General features: G+C 46.1%; 2 protein-coding genes across 2 annotated transcripts in view; both read right to left on the bottom strand.

Moving 5' to 3' along the window:
- RALA (RAS like proto-oncogene A) overlaps positions 1-10,251 on the bottom strand; it is an 83,590-nt gene extending 73,339 nt beyond the window's left edge. The window contains exon 1 of the mRNA XM_055121647.1: positions 10,001-10,251. The gene's annotated coding sequence lies outside the window, so the exon portion shown is untranslated. The remainder of the gene's footprint in view (positions 1-10,000) is intronic.
- Positions 10,252-18,634: 8,383 nt separating this feature from the next.
- LOC101558419 (gamma-aminobutyric acid receptor-associated protein-like 2) lies at positions 18,635-19,132 on the bottom strand. The gene has a single exon (XM_055128570.1). The coding sequence runs from the start codon at positions 19,130-19,132 to the stop codon at positions 18,635-18,637; it is 498 nt and encodes a 165-aa protein (XP_054984545.1).
- Between the last annotated feature and the right edge of the window lie 367 nt (positions 19,133-19,499).

Genomic DNA, 19,499 nt, shown 5'->3' with positions numbered 1-19,499 from the left:
AAGAAATTAAAAAACATAACAAGCAAAAAGAAATTACCATCCTTGACTACATACTGGAATGAGGGAAAAATAACTATCAAACAGTAGGAGACAACCAAGGAAATTTAACTGCATACTGCTTGAACTGGACTGGAGCGACAGCACAGCGGGTAGGGCATTTGCCTTGCATGTGGCCAACCAAGGTTTGAGTCCTCATCCCTCTCGGAGAGCCCAGCAAGCTACCCAGAGTATCCCACCCTCAAGGCAGAGCCTGGCAAGCTACCCATGGTGTATTCGATATGCCAAAGACTGTAGCAACAAGTCTCACAATGGAGACGTGACTGGTGCATGCTTGAGCAAATCAACAAACAACGGGACAACAGTGCTACAGTGCAGTGCTACTGCATGAACTAGATGCTAGATGGCATTATGGAATTTGTCTCTTAAGTGTGACAACAGAATTACAGTAGGTGGGAAGAGTAGATTATAAGCCTGGGTCTTGGAGTGGGGTGAGGGAAAAAGGAATAACGGTGAATTTTCTGTTGAAGTAAGGAAATGTTCTCAAATCAGACCAAATGACCACTGTACAACTGTGGGACTATACAAGACAAGCTAAAGATATACACTTATGGTATGTAAATTCTATCTCAAAGTGCTATTTCAAACAAATCCAGCCTACAAATCCCCACAAATAAGCAAAAAAACATAAAAAGACATCCCACAGAAAAACAAAACATAAATGGCTGGGAATGTACAAAAAGGCAAAATATATAAACATTAACAAAATTAAAGATATAGACAGGATGCATTTTTTTAATTCAAATGAAAACAACGGATAAGAAGAAATAAGCAGAACAATGATCCAGTTCTAATGACAAGAGACCCAGAAACGTCTGAGACACACAAGGAGCAAGTAAGAGTCCGTGAGGGGACAGACACGGAGAGCCACCCTCCCTGCGGGGTGCAGCCGGGAACCATCAGCCAAGCACTGACTTTAGGGCTGGGGCCCCCGAAACCTCAGGGTACAGGGAGGGATTTTCCATCACAGACAAAATGCCCTAGGCAGAAAGGCGAAGGAAGATGGAAAATCCTCAGACCAAAAACAAAAAGCATGAGGCAAGGCTGGTGAAAACAGAAGAGATCAGACGTCAGGACAGAGCACCTACCAGCAGGTGAGGCAGGAGCTGAGACCAGGGAGAGAGGGGACAGACAGTTGGCTGTGCTTCACGGCACTGACCTGCGGAGTCAGAGACTGTCTGAGTCCCCACCCACCTGCACTCCCGGGGCAGCAAACCATGCACTGGACATCGCAAGAGGGACTCGGAGCAGTGAGTGATCAAGAAACGGAGAGTCTATTGGCCAGCACCCCTGGGAAAGTAAACATCACAGAAACAAAGGGAGAGACAGACACAGATGAAGGGATCTGGACTCACGCTCCCAGCGGGACCAAGACCTAACCCTAAAATTATACAACTACAGAGAGCTCCTTACTTGAACTTTATGGATGAAAGTTCTTTCAGGTGGCCATGAAAGAACCCCCCACTCCAAATTCAGGAAGCAGTACCGGTGTGTAAGCGCCGCGTGGATAAGTCCACGCAGAAATATACTGTGCAGGACAAACTCACCTCACGTCCAGCCAGAGAACAGGCTTCACTACCTGAGAGAGACCGGACTCAAGCAGACCATCTATCTAAGTCTGAAATGTGTCTCAAAACAACCACAATTTATGCCACCCTCAGGCTCAAGTCATCGGGTTACTAGCTGTCCTGTCCTCTACAGACCCAAGGACCCCAGTCACCACCACATCAAAATAGGGGACGCTAGTTGACCTGCACAGCCGACCAGCTGAGATGGCTATGTCTGGGGGAGATTTTCAGAGACGATGTCCCTCCGGGAAAGAGAGAGGCCAGAGGGGTCTGAAAGAATCCTGCCATCTGAAAAGTCGAGTCAGACTGGTGACTCAGCAGAAAGCAAGAGCAGTCCACACTGAACTCTGCCGGTGCCCTAGGAAAGCTGGTCTCTCCTGCGTCTCATCAGTTCATCTCCACTAGAGGCCTTTACATAGGCCACAGGAGCCCCGAGGGCCGAGCTCCCACTTGTAAGGGGAGGCCTGAGCTGGAGCCATAGCACCGCTTGGTTCCTTGGCACCACGGGAAGAGACTCCGGGCACAAGGCTGGGATTCGCTTCCAGAAGCAAACAGAACAAAAGAAAAAGTCTCTTACAGACAGCGGAAAGACAAATCTCGGAAAGGTGACTGACCTAGTGCAAGTGTGTATACTGTTTAAAACACAATAATCAATAAGTATCCGAATTAAGGCAGTGACAATGTTACTAAACATTTCTGTGGAGATACTCTGTCACTGTCATCCCATTGCTCATTGATTTGCTCAAGTGGGCACCAGTAACATCTCCATTGTGAGACTTGTTGTTACTGTTTTTGGCATATTGAATATGCCACGGGTAGCTTGCCAGGCTCTCCGAGAGGGGCGGAGGAATCGAACCCTGGTCGGCCTGGTCAGCCATGTGCAAGGCAAAGGCCCTACCCACTGTTCTAATACAGTTAAATAATTAAAAGCGTAAATATTGAAAGAGGCACTATCTCTATATACAAATGACAAAATAACATACTGGGCCTAAGAGAAGCAATAATGAAAGAAATTCATCAGTATTTAGTAAAATAGCAGGAAAACCGTGTCCAAATCGGCAATACAAATGTGAATAATCATAATACAAGAATACATAGTGGTTAAGGAAACTCTATTAAGAGGAACAATACTGAAACAAAAAATACTCAGAACAAATAAGAAAACGGGGTGATGGGTCGCAAATATTTAGAAAGTGAACAAATAAAACAGACAATTAAATTTATTTGTTGTTTGTTTGGTTTGGGGGCCACACCCAGTGATGTTCAGGGCTTCCTCATGCTCTGCACTCAGGGATCACACCTGTCGGGGTTCAGGGACCATATGGGATGCCGAGGACAGAGCCCAGGTTGGCCACGTACAAGGCACGAACCCTGCCCACTGTACCATTGCTCTGACAATGAACTTTTGGAAAATAATAAAAATGGTCCTCGATCATATGAAAGTGTTAAATTCACATAATAAAAGAAAGCGAAGAGGGCATTTGAGGGTGGGGGGTGACTCTGCTGGCGGACTTGTTTTTTACATTTGAGAGCCCCGGGTTTGATCCCTTCCACCACATGAACCACTCTCCCCCCAAGAACCTCCAGGTTGGGGCCCCAAATTAAAAGCTACACTCACCAATTAGACTGCCAGAAATTTAAAAAATCAATCAATGCCCAAAAGCGAGCTGAGGCCTGAGACACTGCAGTGGGGGGTGACTGTCCACTGCCCTGGACCCTCAGGAGAGGCACCGCTCTGCTCTCGGCAGCACGGGCATCTGTGAGCAGTCACAGACGAGACAGCAGCATGCGGAAAGACGTGACTGTCACTCATCAAATACCATCTTCAGGCATTTTCAAGAACTGTCTTCCCTACCAAATCATACCACCGGAGCCCAGAGTCACACCACTACCGTGAAAACAGAAATGGTGAGTACAGGCGAAACAAGGCACTCGTGGGGAGGGGCTGCCGCGCCCAGCCATGACTCAGGTGCGGCTGCCGCAGGCGGCAGCCTTAACAGACAGTGATGCCACTTTTGGCTTTTGTTGTAAAACAAAAATCCTCTTTGGGGTACTTTTAGTGAGCAAAACCAGGTACTAATGTAAGGCTTTTGTAAAAGCAAGGCGATACCTTCACAGGTGTTTCTACTAAAGCTAGTCCTTTAATAATACAATAAATGCACTGTCTTTTATTATGTCATCTGAAACTGGAAAATACTGAAAATTATTTAAATGTCCAAGTAAGGGAGACTGGCTAGAGTACTATGTTCTTGAAAGGTTATTTAATTTGTATCTTATCTTTTTCAACTGCTACTAAGTTGTTCTAAACCTATTTAACAAATTAAACTGAGATTTCTATTGATCTAAAAAAAAATGGCATATTAAGGGTGGAGGCTGTAAATCGAGGAAGTTGGGGAACTTAATAAAGGCCGGTAAGGAATATTTTGTGCGAGTGTGGCCACGTGTGTTGTGTATGAACAGTTACGTGACTTCAGCTGGCTCACGCAGGCACTGAGTGCGGTGTAGTTCTGTAATAGACTCAGCAAGCATGAACACCTGGCCCAGCTTGGTAAGGACAGAATTATTTTTTCTGGTGCTGGGTTGAGCCCAGGGGCCTCACATACACAAGACAACTGCTCTAAAGCTGAGCTATTATCTTCAGAAAACAAAGAAACAAACAAAGCACTGTTTCTGAGGGGTGATCAAGAAGAAAAATCAAAGCAAGGTAGAGATTCTGGAGGGGTGTGACCCAGCGAGCTCAGGAGCAGGAAGAGCAGGAGGGGGAGAGTGGGTGGAATCACAGGGAGGGCGGGGCAGAGAAACACTAGATTTCCAGAAACCTGATAATGCTGTAACTGAGTGTGCTATGAGAAAAGAGATTTCAGGGCCAGGCCCAGACAGACAGGACAGTGGATAGGTGCTTGTCTTACACACAGCCAACCTGGGTTCAACCCCAGCACCACATACGGTCTCCAAATGCTGCCAGGAGTGATCCCTGAACACAGTCAGGGGTAGCCCCCCAAAGGAAAACAACAGCAAAAATCAGTGTCAGCACCAGTACCAGCAGGAGAAACCAAGCACGGAGACGGAGATGGGCAGACAGGAGCACCAGGAGAGTCGGCACAGGCCACAAGGCACACAGGGGCCGAGAGCCAGACCCCGGGACTGGGACAGAAGTTTAGGACCCAGAACCCTCTTCCTACAGCCTGAAATAGCTTGGGCGTCACAAACACCTGGGCTTTGTGTGTTAACTTTACCGATAATGACCCAAGGGCCCACAGTCAGAGGAGCTAGAACAGGCTGAAGCGACAATTTCATGATTTTGCTGTGTGCTGTTCTCCAAAATGATACTGTAGTCCCTTGATTACGTTCCAGTACAAGGAACCAGCCATGAAATTATGCCTGCTGTATCCAACAGAGGTTTCCAGGGGGGAGTAGCCTAGAATTTTCAGATTATTACAGACCTTCCCCCTGACAGAGATACTGACTTTATTTTTAAGTATGATTGAATCCTAGATGCACATTTCTAAAAATTTACTCACATCTCCTATTTATTCTCATTGGGGACCACACCTGGCGCTACTCAGGGTTTATTCTTGGCTCTATGCTCAGAAAGAAAAACACCAAATGAGGAGCCAGAGAGTATGGCAGTTAGGGCGCTCGCCTTACACCAGGTTCGATCCCTGACATCCCATAGGGTCCCCCACGCACCACCAGGAGTACCAGAGTGCAGAAGCAGGAGGAACCTGAGTATTGCCCAGGTGTGACCCAAAAAGCAAAAAAAAAAAAAAAAAAAAAAAAAAACCCAAAATACCCAAATGAGCTCCCTCATATGCTGTACACAAAGCAAGCAAGGGAGTAAACATGGCTATTAGAAACCATAAAGTCTAGGAACAGAACAGTAGTGGCAATGGTGGTGGAAAAGAAAGGTAAAATGCACAGCGGTGGGAAGATAGTGGCACTTTCGTGATAGTACTGTACCCCTAAAACTTATAAGCATTTAGACTCTTCCTGTTTGGTTTGTTGTTTATTTGGGGGGGTGGGGGTGGACACACCCAGCAATACTTGGGGTCCACTCCTGGCTCAGCACTCAGGAACTACTCCTGGGGGTGCTCAGAGCACTACCTGGGATCCCAGGGATCAAGCCCAGGTGAGTCGTATGCAAGGCAGATGCCCTTCTCACCGTACTATCAACTGTCACCTAATCTGGGCTCTCATTTTAAAATTACCTTAATAATTAAAAAAAAAAAAAACTTAGGTGAGAGAAAAAAATCAAAGATAAAGGGGATCAGAGACCAAGCTTTTTAGTGCTATAAACTTCTTTTTAAACAAAAAGGTGAAAACAGGGGCTGGAGCAATAGCACAGCGGGTAGGGCGTTTGCCTTGCACGTGGCCGACCAGGGTTCGAATCCCAGCATCCCATATGGTCCCCTGAGCACCGCCAGGGGTAATTCCTGAGTGCAGAGCCAGGAGTAACCCCTGTGCATCGCCAGGTGTGACCCAAAAAGCAAAAAAAAATTTTTTTAAAAAGGTGAAAACACATTGCTCAGGGGCCAGAGAGAGTATGGTGGCTAAGGCTTTTGCTTTCACACACCTGACCAAGGTTCGATCCCTGAGCAGAGCCAGGGGCAAGCTGGTGTGGTCCCAAAACAAGAGCGAAGAAACCATGTTCAAATTAAGTTGATTTAAAACGTGCATTTCTGAGAAGACTGCAGATCTGGAAAGATGGATGAAAATCTTGCTAGCACTTAATAGTAAGTAGACTAATTAGTGTTCTGCTGTGTTTAAGCTTTCATTCATACCAAACCCCCAAAGAAAACAAAATCTAATCTAAAATGGCCCAAACAGATGGGTGTTTGAGCACTGTATAACTGAGACTTAAACCTGAAAGCTTTGTAACTTTCCACATGGTGAATCAATAAAAGAATTAAATAAATAAATAAATAAATAAATAAATAAAATAAAATGGCCCAAACAAGCCCTGTATGCTCTTGCTTCTTTTACAATTCTCCCCGCTTCCCTCCAAGTCCTCCCCCCACTCCACTAGAGAGAACCTACAGCACCATTTTACAAGAGAGCTCGTGCTACGAACGTTGATTTCTCATGGTTCTCTCAAACAGGGACTTCCCCAGGCCTTCAGAGGTCAAAGGCAGCAATCAAAAATGGGGCTAGGGTTCCAAATACCTTATTTTCCTAAGGTGTTCACATGAAAAATGCACGCCCCATGCATACACAAGATGCCAACAGTGACCACAGGCTCACTGGGGTGAGCACAGAGGGGCTAGTGCTGTCGGCAACCCACTGCTGGCAGGACTGAAGAGATGGGTGCTTTCCTGAAGCTCAGCTCAGACACATGCATCACCGTTTTCCGAAGTCTTACCCACGGCAATACTGAACGCTCTCAGAAATAGGACTTTCAAATCCGACTGCTGCACCTTAGCTGCCTCCAGTGAGGTACAGAAACACCACCTAGCCTGCAAAGGTGTGATGATAAGAACACACACACACACACACACACACACACACACAAACACATGCGCACACACAAATACACGCACGCACCCTTTTATCTCTCAGTGTGGGGCAGGAAGGGAATCGATGTATGAGGGCTGCTATTACCAAAATGGTTACTAGACTAAAATCGGAAACCCATCCTCTGGAAATCCATCCTTTCCTGATATCTACCGTGTTGTGAAACAATAAAAAGCATGATCTTTTCCTTCATCCACCAGTTTCATCCCACTGTTCTAGATGTGACTGTCACTGTCTTGTATGTAGGATTTAAGACACACCACAAGGTAGTAACAAAGGTCCAAAGGCAACATAACTGTAGCACTATCCATAATAGCCAAAATCTGTAAACAACCCAAGTGTTCATGAGCAAACGGCTGGATAAAGAAAAGATAGTACATGTACACAATGGAATATTATTCAGCCATAAGCAAAGCAGAGTCATGCAATCTGCTGCTACATGGAGGGACCTAGAGAGTACCATGCCTAGTGAACTCAGAGGGAGAAACCAACATAGAATGATGTCTCTCCTATGTGGGATCTAAAGAAACAGAACGGTGAGCTAACAAAGATGATAGAAACAAAGAATGGAGACCTGGCATCCAGTGGAAACATGCCACGTGACTACAGTGCAGGGAAGTGTTCAAGCAGGAGGAGGAGGAGGGGGTAGTGCTGACAAGGGTAAAGTGTGTCTGAAACCCTATCAGCAACAGGCAAAAATCTGTAATAAAAATAAGTCTTGGGGCTGGAGCAACAGTACAGTGAGTAGTGTATTTACCCTGCACTCAACCAATCCAGGTTCAATCCCCAGCATCATCCCATATTGGCCCCCAAGCACCCCCCAGGAGTAATTCTTGAGTACAGAGCCAGGAGTAACCTTGAGCATTGCTGGGTTTGATCCAAAAAGAAAAAAAAAGAAAAAAAAAAGCCTCTGGACTGGAGTGACAGTACAGCAGATAGGGTGTTTGCCTTGAATGCAGTTGACCCAGGTTCAATCCCTGGCATCCCATATGGTCTCCCTACCCCCCCATGCAGTACCAGGAGTAATTCCTGAGTGCAGAGCCAGGAGTAACCTCTGAGTATCCTGGGGTATGACCTTAGTGGAAGCAGACTGGTGGGTAGGCGCAAATGGGGTCGGGGTTACCGGTGGAGGGAACTAGACACTGGTGAAGGAATTGGTGTTAGAATACTGTATGCCTGAAGCCAAATTATAAGTAACTTTGTAATTTCACAGTGACTAAATTTATTCTCAAAAATTGGTATCTTACATTTAAAATTTTTTTTTAAAAAAACTGGAGAAGTGATCCACATAACTGAGTTGGGGAGCGGGAGTCGGAGGGAGGAGGTGTTGGGCTCCTCCGAAAGGGAGAAGGGTACACTGGTGAAGGGTGTGGTGCTGAAATTGTGTGCACAAGAAACCATTATTAATAGCACTGTAAACCACAAAATCTCATCAATAAAAAAATAAATTTTAAAAAGTGACTATCATTGCTATTCAGCTACAAAGTAAATAACAGATACACACACAAACAGGAAATGATACCAGCACATTTATTTATGTTCTGTAGAAGCTGCGCTTGGGGAAAAATATCAGTGCAGGACAATGATCAGATCTGCAGAAGATAACAGAACTTTCACACCCGGCCTCTTTATACAGACACAAATCATCCGCCCCAGCAGCCCTGCTCGGGGACAGCCCAGACTCTGCTGGCCGAGCCCTTCCTCTCTCCTCTCGGAAGCAGAGGGATAAACTGTGAGGAAGCGCTTCACAGGAATGATACTGATCACTGCTCACTCGGCAAATATGCTGGAGAACAGCATGCATATATCGGAAAGGTCGTTAGCAACTAAAGTCAAGGTCACTGTAAGCAAGTCTGTGATGTGTTTGCATACAGTGACAAGCCCAAATTTCCTCTTTTCAAGAAATGATTAAAATAGTACTGCATGTGGTCATCAACTCCAAACATAAAGTTTCTATCAGCGGGAAACCCTGATATTCCAGCACTAACTGCTGAGGAGCAAACCTTTAACAATGTAGCACGCGCTGCTATAACGCGGGATCACAATGCCACACGGTTTAGTCGCGAGGGAAGGACAGAGTTTTGGAAGAAAGACAAAAGCCAAGTCGTCAAAGAACTGAACGACAAAGGAATTTCCTCTGTGCCTAGAACTGGAACCGCACGAAACAGCTGAGATTAACTGGCCGGTAAAAGGCACCGAGATTGGCTCATTCCCCAGGAAGGAACGATACCCAGGGAGGGAGCACAAGAAGGAGGGTCCCCGCAGGCTCTGCCCCACCGAAATCCGAAGCCTAAAAACGATCTTTTAAGGACCACAAAAATAACATGATACGAGAGACAGAAAAACCAACAAGATGCAGTTAAATGCATTCGGAAACAAACGCTGAAAGGTTGCCTGCCACGGCGCGAGCGCTGGGGCCACCCGCCACCCACGTCCGGGCTCGCCGGGCACTGCCCGACCACGGGCCCCGCGCGGGGCTGCCCTTGAGCGCGCCCGCACCCACGGCCGCGTCCCGCACCCCGCACCCCGCACCCACGGCCGCGTCCGGCACCCCGCACCCATGGCCGCGTCTGGCACCCTCGGCCGCGTCCCACACCCCGCACCCACGGCCGCGTCCCGCACGCCGCGCCCCGGCCGTGCCCCGCGCCCCCGGCTGCGTCCCGCATCCCGCGCCCGGCCGTGCCCCGCGCCCCGGCAGGCGAACGCCCCGCGCCCGGCCGGGCTGCTCCGCGCGGAGCGCAGGGCGTGGCGGCCCGGGTCCGGGCAGGGTCGGCGCCGCGGCGGCGGCCCCGGGGGCGGTGACCTTCCGGCCGTGCACCCCGCCCGACACGCCCCCGCCCCGCCGCCCGGGCCCGCTCGCTCACCTGCACCGTCAGCTCCGCCGCCCCGAGCTCCAGATGCGGCGGCTGCGCTGCTCGGGCCGGCTCGGGAGGCCCAGCGCCCCGGCGGCAGACGACGGACAGGGACGGGTGGCTGCGGGGCGGCAGCGGGAGGCGGCGGCGGCGGCGGCTGCGGCGGAGGCGGCGGCGGCGGCGGCGGCGGCGGTGGAGGAGGAGGAGGACTCCGGGCGCTGAGCTCGCGGGACCCACCCTCCTCCCGGCCGCTCTGCAGCAGCCACCGCGGATCACTTCCGGGGCGCGGGCCGCGGGGCGGGGCCTCGGGCCACTTCCTGTCCGCGGGCGCCGAGGAGTGCGGCGGGCCGGGGCCGGGAACAATGGCCGGGTGGGCGCGGCTCTGAGCCCCTGGGAGGCGGAGTCGCCCGTCCCGGGGGAGCCGGGGGTCCCCGCGTCGGAAGACGGAGGTCTGCGGGCGGGCTGCGGGCCCGTCCGCGCCGCCATGGCCCAGCCGTGGTCTGCAGCCCCACCGACCGCGTGGCTGGGAGTCCCCGCGGGATCGGCGGGCAGCGTGGGCAGCGGCGGTGCCCCCCGCTCCGTGCACCCTGAGGGAGCCGGCACGGCCTCGGTGCGGACCCGGGGTCCGGAATCGAGGCGGGCTCGCGGGGCTGACAGGTTCGTTCCCGCAGGCGCCGCATCCCTCGTTGCCGCGCCCGTCACGGGCAGGGGCAGCCGATCCCGGCGCAGGCCCGGCTACGGGCGGGGACGCGGTTCGGCTTGGGATGCGGGTAGGAAGGTGGGCCGGGGCTGCGCAGACGGCGGCAGGGGCCTGGAGACCCGCGCACACGGCTCGGGACCCCGCACTGGACTGGCCGGCTCGAAGCTGGCCTGGGGGAAACCGCTGCAGTGTTCTTTTGTTTCTAGAGCTCCCGTAGAGAGCGATGGTACAGCCAGTCAGGTGCTTTCCTTGCACGTCCCGACCCGTGTCGCACGCCGGGCACTCCGTGTGGGCCCACGAGCCCGCCCGGGTGGCCCAGAAAGCAAATATATGCCCATTGGTGCCCGTCTGCAGGCTGACAGCGTCTAAGAGTCCTTCAAGTGCCATAGGCCTTGTTTACAAGAATCTTGAGTATGGCAGGAGTGACCAGCATCAGGAACTGGTGCGGCTGAGGAGGGGAGGGCGCACGCAGCAGGGAGGAGAAGGTCCGGCACAGAAGCGCAGCCCCTTCAAGTCAGCGCTTGGCACCCAGACGTTTCTTAATTGCTCTCAGTATGCCAACCCCGCTTTAAGGCTGTCCGAAATTGCACGCATCGTTTTGAACAAACGCTTCAGAAACACACACAAAACTGTTATAAAAACAGCAGCAGCAAACTAAGTACTATTTTCTTGCCTTCCTCTGTAGCTGCATTTATAGCTAACAAAGGTGAAAAACTCACCTTCAGTTCCTTGAATATGCAGATGTTATTCTCCATTTTCCTGGAGTAGAAACACATTTAAGCAACCGATGGGTACTCTACTAAACCACACATTAGAACAATGATTCTGAGTCCCCTTTTTGTTCTCTGTTCTGATGCCCCTAGTGAAATCTATACCGTTTCTTTCAATGTAAGACAATAGCTTTCTACCAGTCTGCCTCTCAAAGATATTGTAAGACGAATGAATGAATTGTAGGGTCTTTGAGATAATTGCAAGGAAAGACAAAATTGTTTTTTTTTTCACACCTAGTGGTGATCAGGAATCAGTCCTGATGGGTTTGGAGGGCACCATGTGAGGTACCTGAGATTGAACCCAGCTTGGCCTTGTGCAAGGCAAGTGCCCTAAGCACTGTACAATCACTCCAGCCCTGAAAAGACATAATTGTAAGTAGATATTAACTAGCACTAATACCTGGTACAGATGGGCATTTCTGAGATCAGCACCTAAGAAATTCAAAGAGCATTAGAAAGATTTCCTTTAAAACACATTTAGATTTCTTCCTGACTTGTAAGGTTTGGTTTGTATTGTTTATGATCAAATTTTATGTACAAGCAGAGAACAAAAAAAAATAAAGGAGTTTAATGACCAGTATAGTCATATGTTCACGCTTCCATAAGCTGATCTTTTTTTTTAAACTAGAATATGCTTTTTCATAGTTATGTTTTAGAATTAGTAGTTTGTTTTATATCCCTATAAAATAATAAGAGTTAACATACAATTTACTGTTTGAAACATGAAAGTAACTTCCTGTGAATTTTCTGTCATCTCCATAATTGTTTAAGCAAATGCAATATAAATTATGTAGTCCTGTTAGGTTTTATCCAGTGTTTTCCTAAGGTAGATAAGTTTACCCAATAGACAAAGCAACATATATTTTTCCTTTGAGGTACATATGTATGCATAAACATTCACAATTATATATATATATATATATATATATATATATATGCAAAGTCTGCTGGGAACTACAACCCAACTACGTGCCTCAGTTGAAGTGTGCAACCCACTTCATTTGTGGCACTTGCATTGCAACTAAAGTTTTGTTTAGGGATACACTGAGCTGTGCTCAGGGCTTACTCCTAGCTCTGCGCTCAGGGGTCAACCCTGAGGGTCCTCAGGAAGCCATATGCGTACTAGGTAGAACAGTTGCTCTGGTGAACACCCATGCAAGCACTGCCAGTAAAGGAGTGTAAGCCATAGTGTGAACTGTACAAGGTGATGTGCCACCTCCATGAAGTACATGGCTCCAAAATGTGTGGACACTGCAGCCTGTGGGCTATCCCTAAAAGTTCTGTTTGGACTTAGATGAGCCAATTGTCAAGAAAATGTATCAATAATTGACAAATTAGTCTTTAAACTCCTCCCCACATGAGTCACATATTTTCAAATGTTTTTCCCCGGGGAGTGGGGGGTGGGGTGGAGATAAGCCTACAGGTTCTCAATTGTCCTTGCTTATCAGAGTCAGGTCTGTGGCTAGAGAGAAAATTGAGACTCCCCAGTCCCATTGTAAACATAGTCAATTAGCAAGGGTTGAATGGAGGCCAAGGAATTTTAACTTTTACATCTTCCTTCAAATTGGGATTATTATTCAAGTTCGGGGAAACCACTTTAAATAATTTATCAGAGGTCACACAGAACCCTAAAAAGAGCCCAAACCCAACTCAACTCTTAAGAGTTCTACTAAAATATCTTTTCACAGAAACTTGACTCTTCTTTGATTTAATATGAAAAGTGTAGGATGTAAAGTGGAGAGAAAAATAGAAAATTTTGCTCACTTTTACCATATTCTGTTACAGTGTTTTAAAGTTAAATGAGTTAGCGCAGCAGGTAGGGTGTTAACCTTGCATGCGGCCGACCCGGGTTCGATTTCTCTGCCCCTCTCCGAGAGCCTGGCAAGCTACAGAGAGTATCCCACCTGCACGGCAGAGCCTGGCAAGCTACCCGTGGCATATTCGATATGCCAAAAACAGTAACAATAAGTCTTAACAATGGAGACATTGCACATTGCTGGTGCCCACTCGAGCAAACTGATGAGCAACAGAATGGCAGTGACAGTGACTGACAGTGGAAGTGCTTAGAACAGCATTTCACATATGGCAAGTTTATGTTTTTATGTTATTGTTTACTGAACAAGCTTTTATTACCTTTTCTCATTATTAAATTAAGTAACTGATTGAAATGTAAACATTTTGTGTGCAGAGAAGAAATATACTAGGGTTGAAGAAATAGTACAGTGGGCAGGACACTTGCTTTGCAAGTGGTTCACCCCCTAATACCCCATATTATTCCCTGAGCTCCACCAGGAGTGATCTCTGAGCACCGCTAAGTATGGCCCCAAAACAAAACAAACCAAAGAAGGTATATAAATATTTGTGGAGTTCGCAGCTGTTTCTTTTTTTATGTCATGGAAGCCTTAACTTGTATAGTTGAAAATACTTCTATTGTTTCCTTGGCTCTTTTCTGATATCTTGGGTTATATTAATAAAACACTGATTAAATACAATTTTGGATTTGTAACTGTATAGTGCTCTTTTTCTTTAATGGGGGGGAGTTGGAGGGGGCTGAGGGAAGGCACCCATTCCCAGTTCTGTTGAACCTGGAGTTTTCAGTCACAGGTCCCAAATACCTGGATTTTCTGCAGATTCACTCATGGGTGAGGCTTCGTCTGAGCATGTGGAGAGCAGCTGGGAGTAGTTGAGTTCTGGAGGTTTTCAGCTGGGTCTCTTAGGGCAGATAGGGGCCTAACCTGCCCCCCTCTGGGGCGCCCCAATAAAACATCCTGGCATAGGGTCAGCGACATGGCTATGGTCTCTTCTAAGAGAGAAGACTGTAGTGCTCTTATAATATTTTATTGAGATCCAATTACTTTGTATGCCTATCTTTAAACTGACTCCAAAATTGATATTTATTGTTATGTAATAAATCATTTTAAGGAAATGATTGCTTAAATTGATCTTCCAAATATAATATTTTCCTTGATCACCTAAATAGATGTGCTAGGTTTTGTTTAATTTTCCTATGTTCCACTGGTTTCTTCATAGTCTTTCAGTTGTACCAATTTTAGTACTAACTTTAGATAAAAATTGAGCCTTTTATTACTCAAATAGTGAAAACATAGCAAACCAAGTATGTTCCTTTTTGTTTGTTTTTAAGTCCTGCTCAAGGGTTCCTGCTTGAAGTGCTCAAGGAACCATGAGGTGCTTCTGAGACTTAATAATGCAAAGGATACATTCAGCCTTTTGTACTATCTCTCTTGACCCAATTTTCAAGGGCTATTCTTAAGCACTGTGACACATAATAAGAAAGTCTTTGAAAATAATGTCTTTGGTCAACATTTACCACAATGAAAATTGACCCCATGTTAGGTTTTGTTTGATTTCTAAGTTGTTGATCAGAAGAATTTTCACATACCCAACATTAATTTCTGTATTTTACTAGAAATTTCTAGAATTTTTTTCTTTTTCTTTTTTCTTTTCTTTTCTTTTCTTTTTTTTTTTTTTGCAGTGTCAGGAACAAAACCCAGGACCTCACACATGCAAGGCAATTGCTAAGCTCAAATTTAGCCCAGGCACTGAGCAAATTTGTATACAATGTAAGTCTTCCTTGACTTGAAGTGAAATTTTGGGGGTATGTCCCAATACTCAATATCATAAATTGTATGCCAGGGGCCAGAGAAATGATTCAGTAGAGAAGCATGTGCTTTGCATGTGTGACACCTGGGTTCAATACCTGGCACAAATAAAATATATATATGTATACATATACATATATATGTTAAAATACATAATTACACCTACTAAATATCCTAGCATTATCATAAGCATGTTCAGAACACTTAAATCTAAACACCTACTAAATACCTTAGCATTATTTTGCCTATAGTAAGCATGTTCAGAACACTTACTGTAGACCGTAATTGGACAAAATCATGTAACACAAAGACTATTTTATAATGCAGTGTTGTATATCTCCCATGTAATTTCTTAAATGCTTCTCTAAAATGTAAAAACAACGATTGTATGGGTTCTCACTATTAATATACAGAGTAAAAGTGTACTGGGTATGAACAATGAAGTATTGAGCCAAAATTAATTGCTGATGATGGAGTTGCTGTTCATCAATTTCTCTTCTGATGAAAATAGATGAAAGAAGATTGTTTGCCCTTGTGATCAGATGGATTTCTGGGAGTTATGGCTCACTGCCACTCTCAAGTAACAAGAGAGTATCGTACTACATATGGCTAGCCAGAGAGCAGATGAACGTTCAAGGTATGGTTTCTACTGAGTGCACATCACTTTCACAATGTCTTTTTTTTAATCAAAAATTTTTATTGAGGTATGACTGGCAATAGTATTAATCTGGGTGTTAAGGCTTACAGAGTGCAGGTATCTCTCTAACACTTCCCTAACTCTCTCCCTGCCGCACCTTCACCCTTTGGCAGCCTCAGTTCCCACAGCAAATAAAGTCAATCATGATAAATTGGAAACTGCCTAGAATATGCACTTGTATATAGACAGACACAGGTTACCTTCAGATCTTTATGCAGAATATGAATTTATCATGCTTCATTAAAATAAATTATCACAAATGGTTTGCTCTGGAAAAGGTTTTAGGTAGGGATAGATCAGGTATTCATAAAAGGTATTCATAAAATCAGGAGGGATCTGGTAATTAGGATGTAATCAAAAGATACAGATATGAGAAAGAAGAATTAAAAATTACCAGTAATAGGTTCAGCCCTTCTGGAAAACAATTTGGACGACTCTCAAAAAATTAGATATTGAATTCCCATTTGACCCAGCAATACCACTGCTGGGAATATATCCCAGAGAGGCAAAAAAGTACAATCGAAACAACATCTGCACATGTATGTTCATCGCAGCACTGTTTACAATAGCCAGAATCTGGAAAAAACCCGAATGCCCCAGAACGGATGACTGGTTGAGGAAACTTTGGTACATCTATACAATGGAATACTATGCAGCTGTTAGAAAAAAGGAGGTCAAGAATTTTGTAGTCAAGTGGATGGGCATGAAAAGTTTCATGCTGAGTGAAATGAGTCAGAAAGAGAGAGACAGACATAGAAAGATTGCACTCATCTATGGTATATAGAATAACAGAGTGGGAGACTAACACCCAAGAACTGTAGAAATAAGTACCAGGAGGTTGACTCCATGGCTTCGAGGCTGGCCTCACGTTCCGGGGAAAGGTCAACTCAGAGAAGCGATCACCAACTACATTGTAGTCGAAGGCCATGTGGGGGAAGGGAGTTGCGGGCTGAATGAGGGCTAGAGACTGAGCACAGCGGCCACTCAACACCTTTATTGCAAACCACAACAGCTAATTAGAGAGAGAAAACAGAAGGGAATGCCTTGCCACAGTGGCAGGGTGGGGTGGGGGGGAGATGGGATTGGGGAGGGTGGGAGGGACACTGGGTTTACGGGTGGTGGAGAATGGGCACTGGTGAAGGGATGGGTTCCCAAACTTTGTATGAGGGAAGTATAAGCACAAAAGTGTATAAATCTGTAACTGTACCCTCACGGTGATTCTCTAATTAAAAATAAATAAATTAAAAAAAAAATAAAAATAAAAATTACCAGTAATAAATAGTGGAGTCAACTAAGGAATTGGAATTGAATTTGCATTTACGAAATATTTATTATATTCGGACATTGTACCAGGAATCTTACAAAGGAAAAAATGTGTGCCGGCCAGAGAGATAGAATAGAGGTCTGACTAAAGTTAAGACTCTTGTTCTATGAAGGCCACTCAGTGCCTCTATTGCAAACCACAACACCCAAAAGGAGAGAGAGAACAAAAGGAAATGCCCTGCCACAGAGGTCTGTGGGTGGGGGGATGGGGTGGAAGGATGGGAGGGATACTGGGAACATTGGTGGAGGAGAATGGGCACTGGTGGAGGGATGTAAACAAAATGCAAACATGAAAGTTCATAAGTTTGTAACTGTACCTCAAGATGATTCACTAATAAAATTTTTTTAAAAAGACTCTTGTTCTGTAAGTCATCAACACTCCCCCCCAGGTCCCCTGCCCGCCATTTGATCCCCAGCACTGCATCTGATTCCCAAGCACAACAAGAAGTGACCCCTAAACATAGAGCCAGGAGTAAACCCTGAGCTTCCCCGGGTTTGGCCCAAACCCCTGACACCCCCCCCCCACACACACACACACACACTTCTGTTGGGATAAGTCCCATGAATCTAAGTGACTTGAATCTTGGGTATTAACATGGTATCAATAAGTAGAAGACTTGGACAATTTTTGTATTCTCTGCCTTTAGAAATAATTATATTGTATAGTTATGAATAGAATTAAAAATTGCATGAGATAGTGCATTTTATAATCAAACCTTCAATTTTTGAACCAGAGCCTTCACCCCATCTCTTCTGTAGATGTCAGCACCTCCTATCTTCTTGAGGGACTTGCTCCATCAGTTATTCCTCTTTTTTTTTTGCTGTTTTTTTTTATTATATCTTACTGATTCCTTGACATTAGCACTGTCACCTGTGAAGTGTCCCTCATATACACATCCCTCCCTCCCACGTCTACCTAAATTCTCCTTCCTTTCACAAAAGTTTTGAGATACCATTTTTATTAATATCATAACCCAAAAATTATAAAGAAATCTGAATTCTAGCTTTCTTTTGATAAGTTTCTTTTGAAAAATTTTAGTAAGTCATTTTAGAATATTCATGAATGGTAATTAATCTATCCATAATTTTAGGAATCTTTCCATTTCCTTTGTCGCTGAATTTTATGTTTTAGGCTTACTTGGTAAGGATAATTTTTCTAAATCAGTTCTAATATAATTTTCTTCCTTCACTTTTTTTGCCTTTATAAAAGGAAGTTTTATTGTTAATTATTTAATAGTTTCAGAAAGAGGAACATATTAGTTCAGCCCAACATGATTGGCAGTTGGCAAAATCTAGTGAAGCATTCTGATTCCGAAGGATTTAATCTGGATGCTTTTAATACTTAGCCATCTCGCATCTGGATGCTTTTAGTACCTAGCCATCTCGTGTTTCAAACATAATCCAGAGTAAAGTTGACGGTCTCCTCCCTTCCACGTGAAGAACCCGAATGGAAACATCTTCACGGCTCCCGGAGGAACGAGTTGGCCAGAGCAAGGAAAGAAAACTCGAAATAAAACTCTATGATAATTTACTACTCTAAGGAGACGAAACCTTCCAATAACATACTAAAGAACTGAATCCAGTTACAGATGCACTAACAGGCGTCTGTCGCGGGCGGCTCTGGCGGGAGCTGAAAGCGGCGGGCCCGGTCCCAGGGGCTGGGGCGGGAGGCGCGGCCGGGCGCGGCCCTCGGAAGCCCAAGGTGTCCTCTCCGCCGGGGGCCGCGTCCAGGGGCCCGTCCTCGGCTCTCTGCTTCTCGTACCGCTGTCCCGCCGTCAGGCTGGACTGTGGCACAGTCTTATCCACAAACGGGAAGATGGCCTTTTCCGACGGAAGCTGGATCCTTTTCCTGATGGCCCACGTGAGCTGAGCCACAGTGATGTCAGATGGGACCAGATACTTCCGTTTGTCAGTGTCCACAACCTGAGAGCCGGACGCCTTCTCCACAATCACCGGAACCCGGTCGGGGTACTTGCCTCGGATCCTGGCCGACTCCACGCACCTGTGTTCCAGCGAGTGCTCCTCCTGGAACATCCACTATTGGCGGGGAAGGACGCCGCCGGCCGGGGAGCCGCGGGGCTCAGCGCACCGACCACAGCAGCGGCAGCGGAGGCCTCTTCCTTCACTTTTGAACTTAACTTTTGAACAAGCCTTAAGTTCGGTAAGTATCTAGTTTAGGCTATGGATTTAAAAGTTCAGGCACAACTAATGATATAAGTGACCGACCCCTGTCTAATTTATACTGTTGTTAGCAGCACTTAACTTTTTTGTTAATTTTTATATATTATTATATAATTTTATATAATAAAATACTTAAATGTATAAACAGCGCTGTACAAAGATGGAATTTTTTTTGGGGGGGGGGCGGGGGTCACACCCAGCGATGCACAGGGGTTACTTC

The sequence above is a fragment of the Sorex araneus genome, chromosome 1, assembly GCF_027595985.1.
Source record: "Sorex araneus isolate mSorAra2 chromosome 1, mSorAra2.pri, whole genome shotgun sequence".
Taxonomy (NCBI): domain Eukaryota; kingdom Metazoa; phylum Chordata; class Mammalia; order Eulipotyphla; family Soricidae; genus Sorex; species Sorex araneus.
Note: the sequence above shows the minus strand (reverse complement) of the source record. Positions and strands in the feature narration are given on the sequence as shown.

What these genes read in the sequence shown, in the direction of transcription:
- LOC101558419 (XM_055128570.1), bottom strand. Translation starts at nt 19,132, where the DNA reads ATGTTCCAGGAGGAGCACTCGCTGGAACACAGGTGCGTGGAGTCGGCC.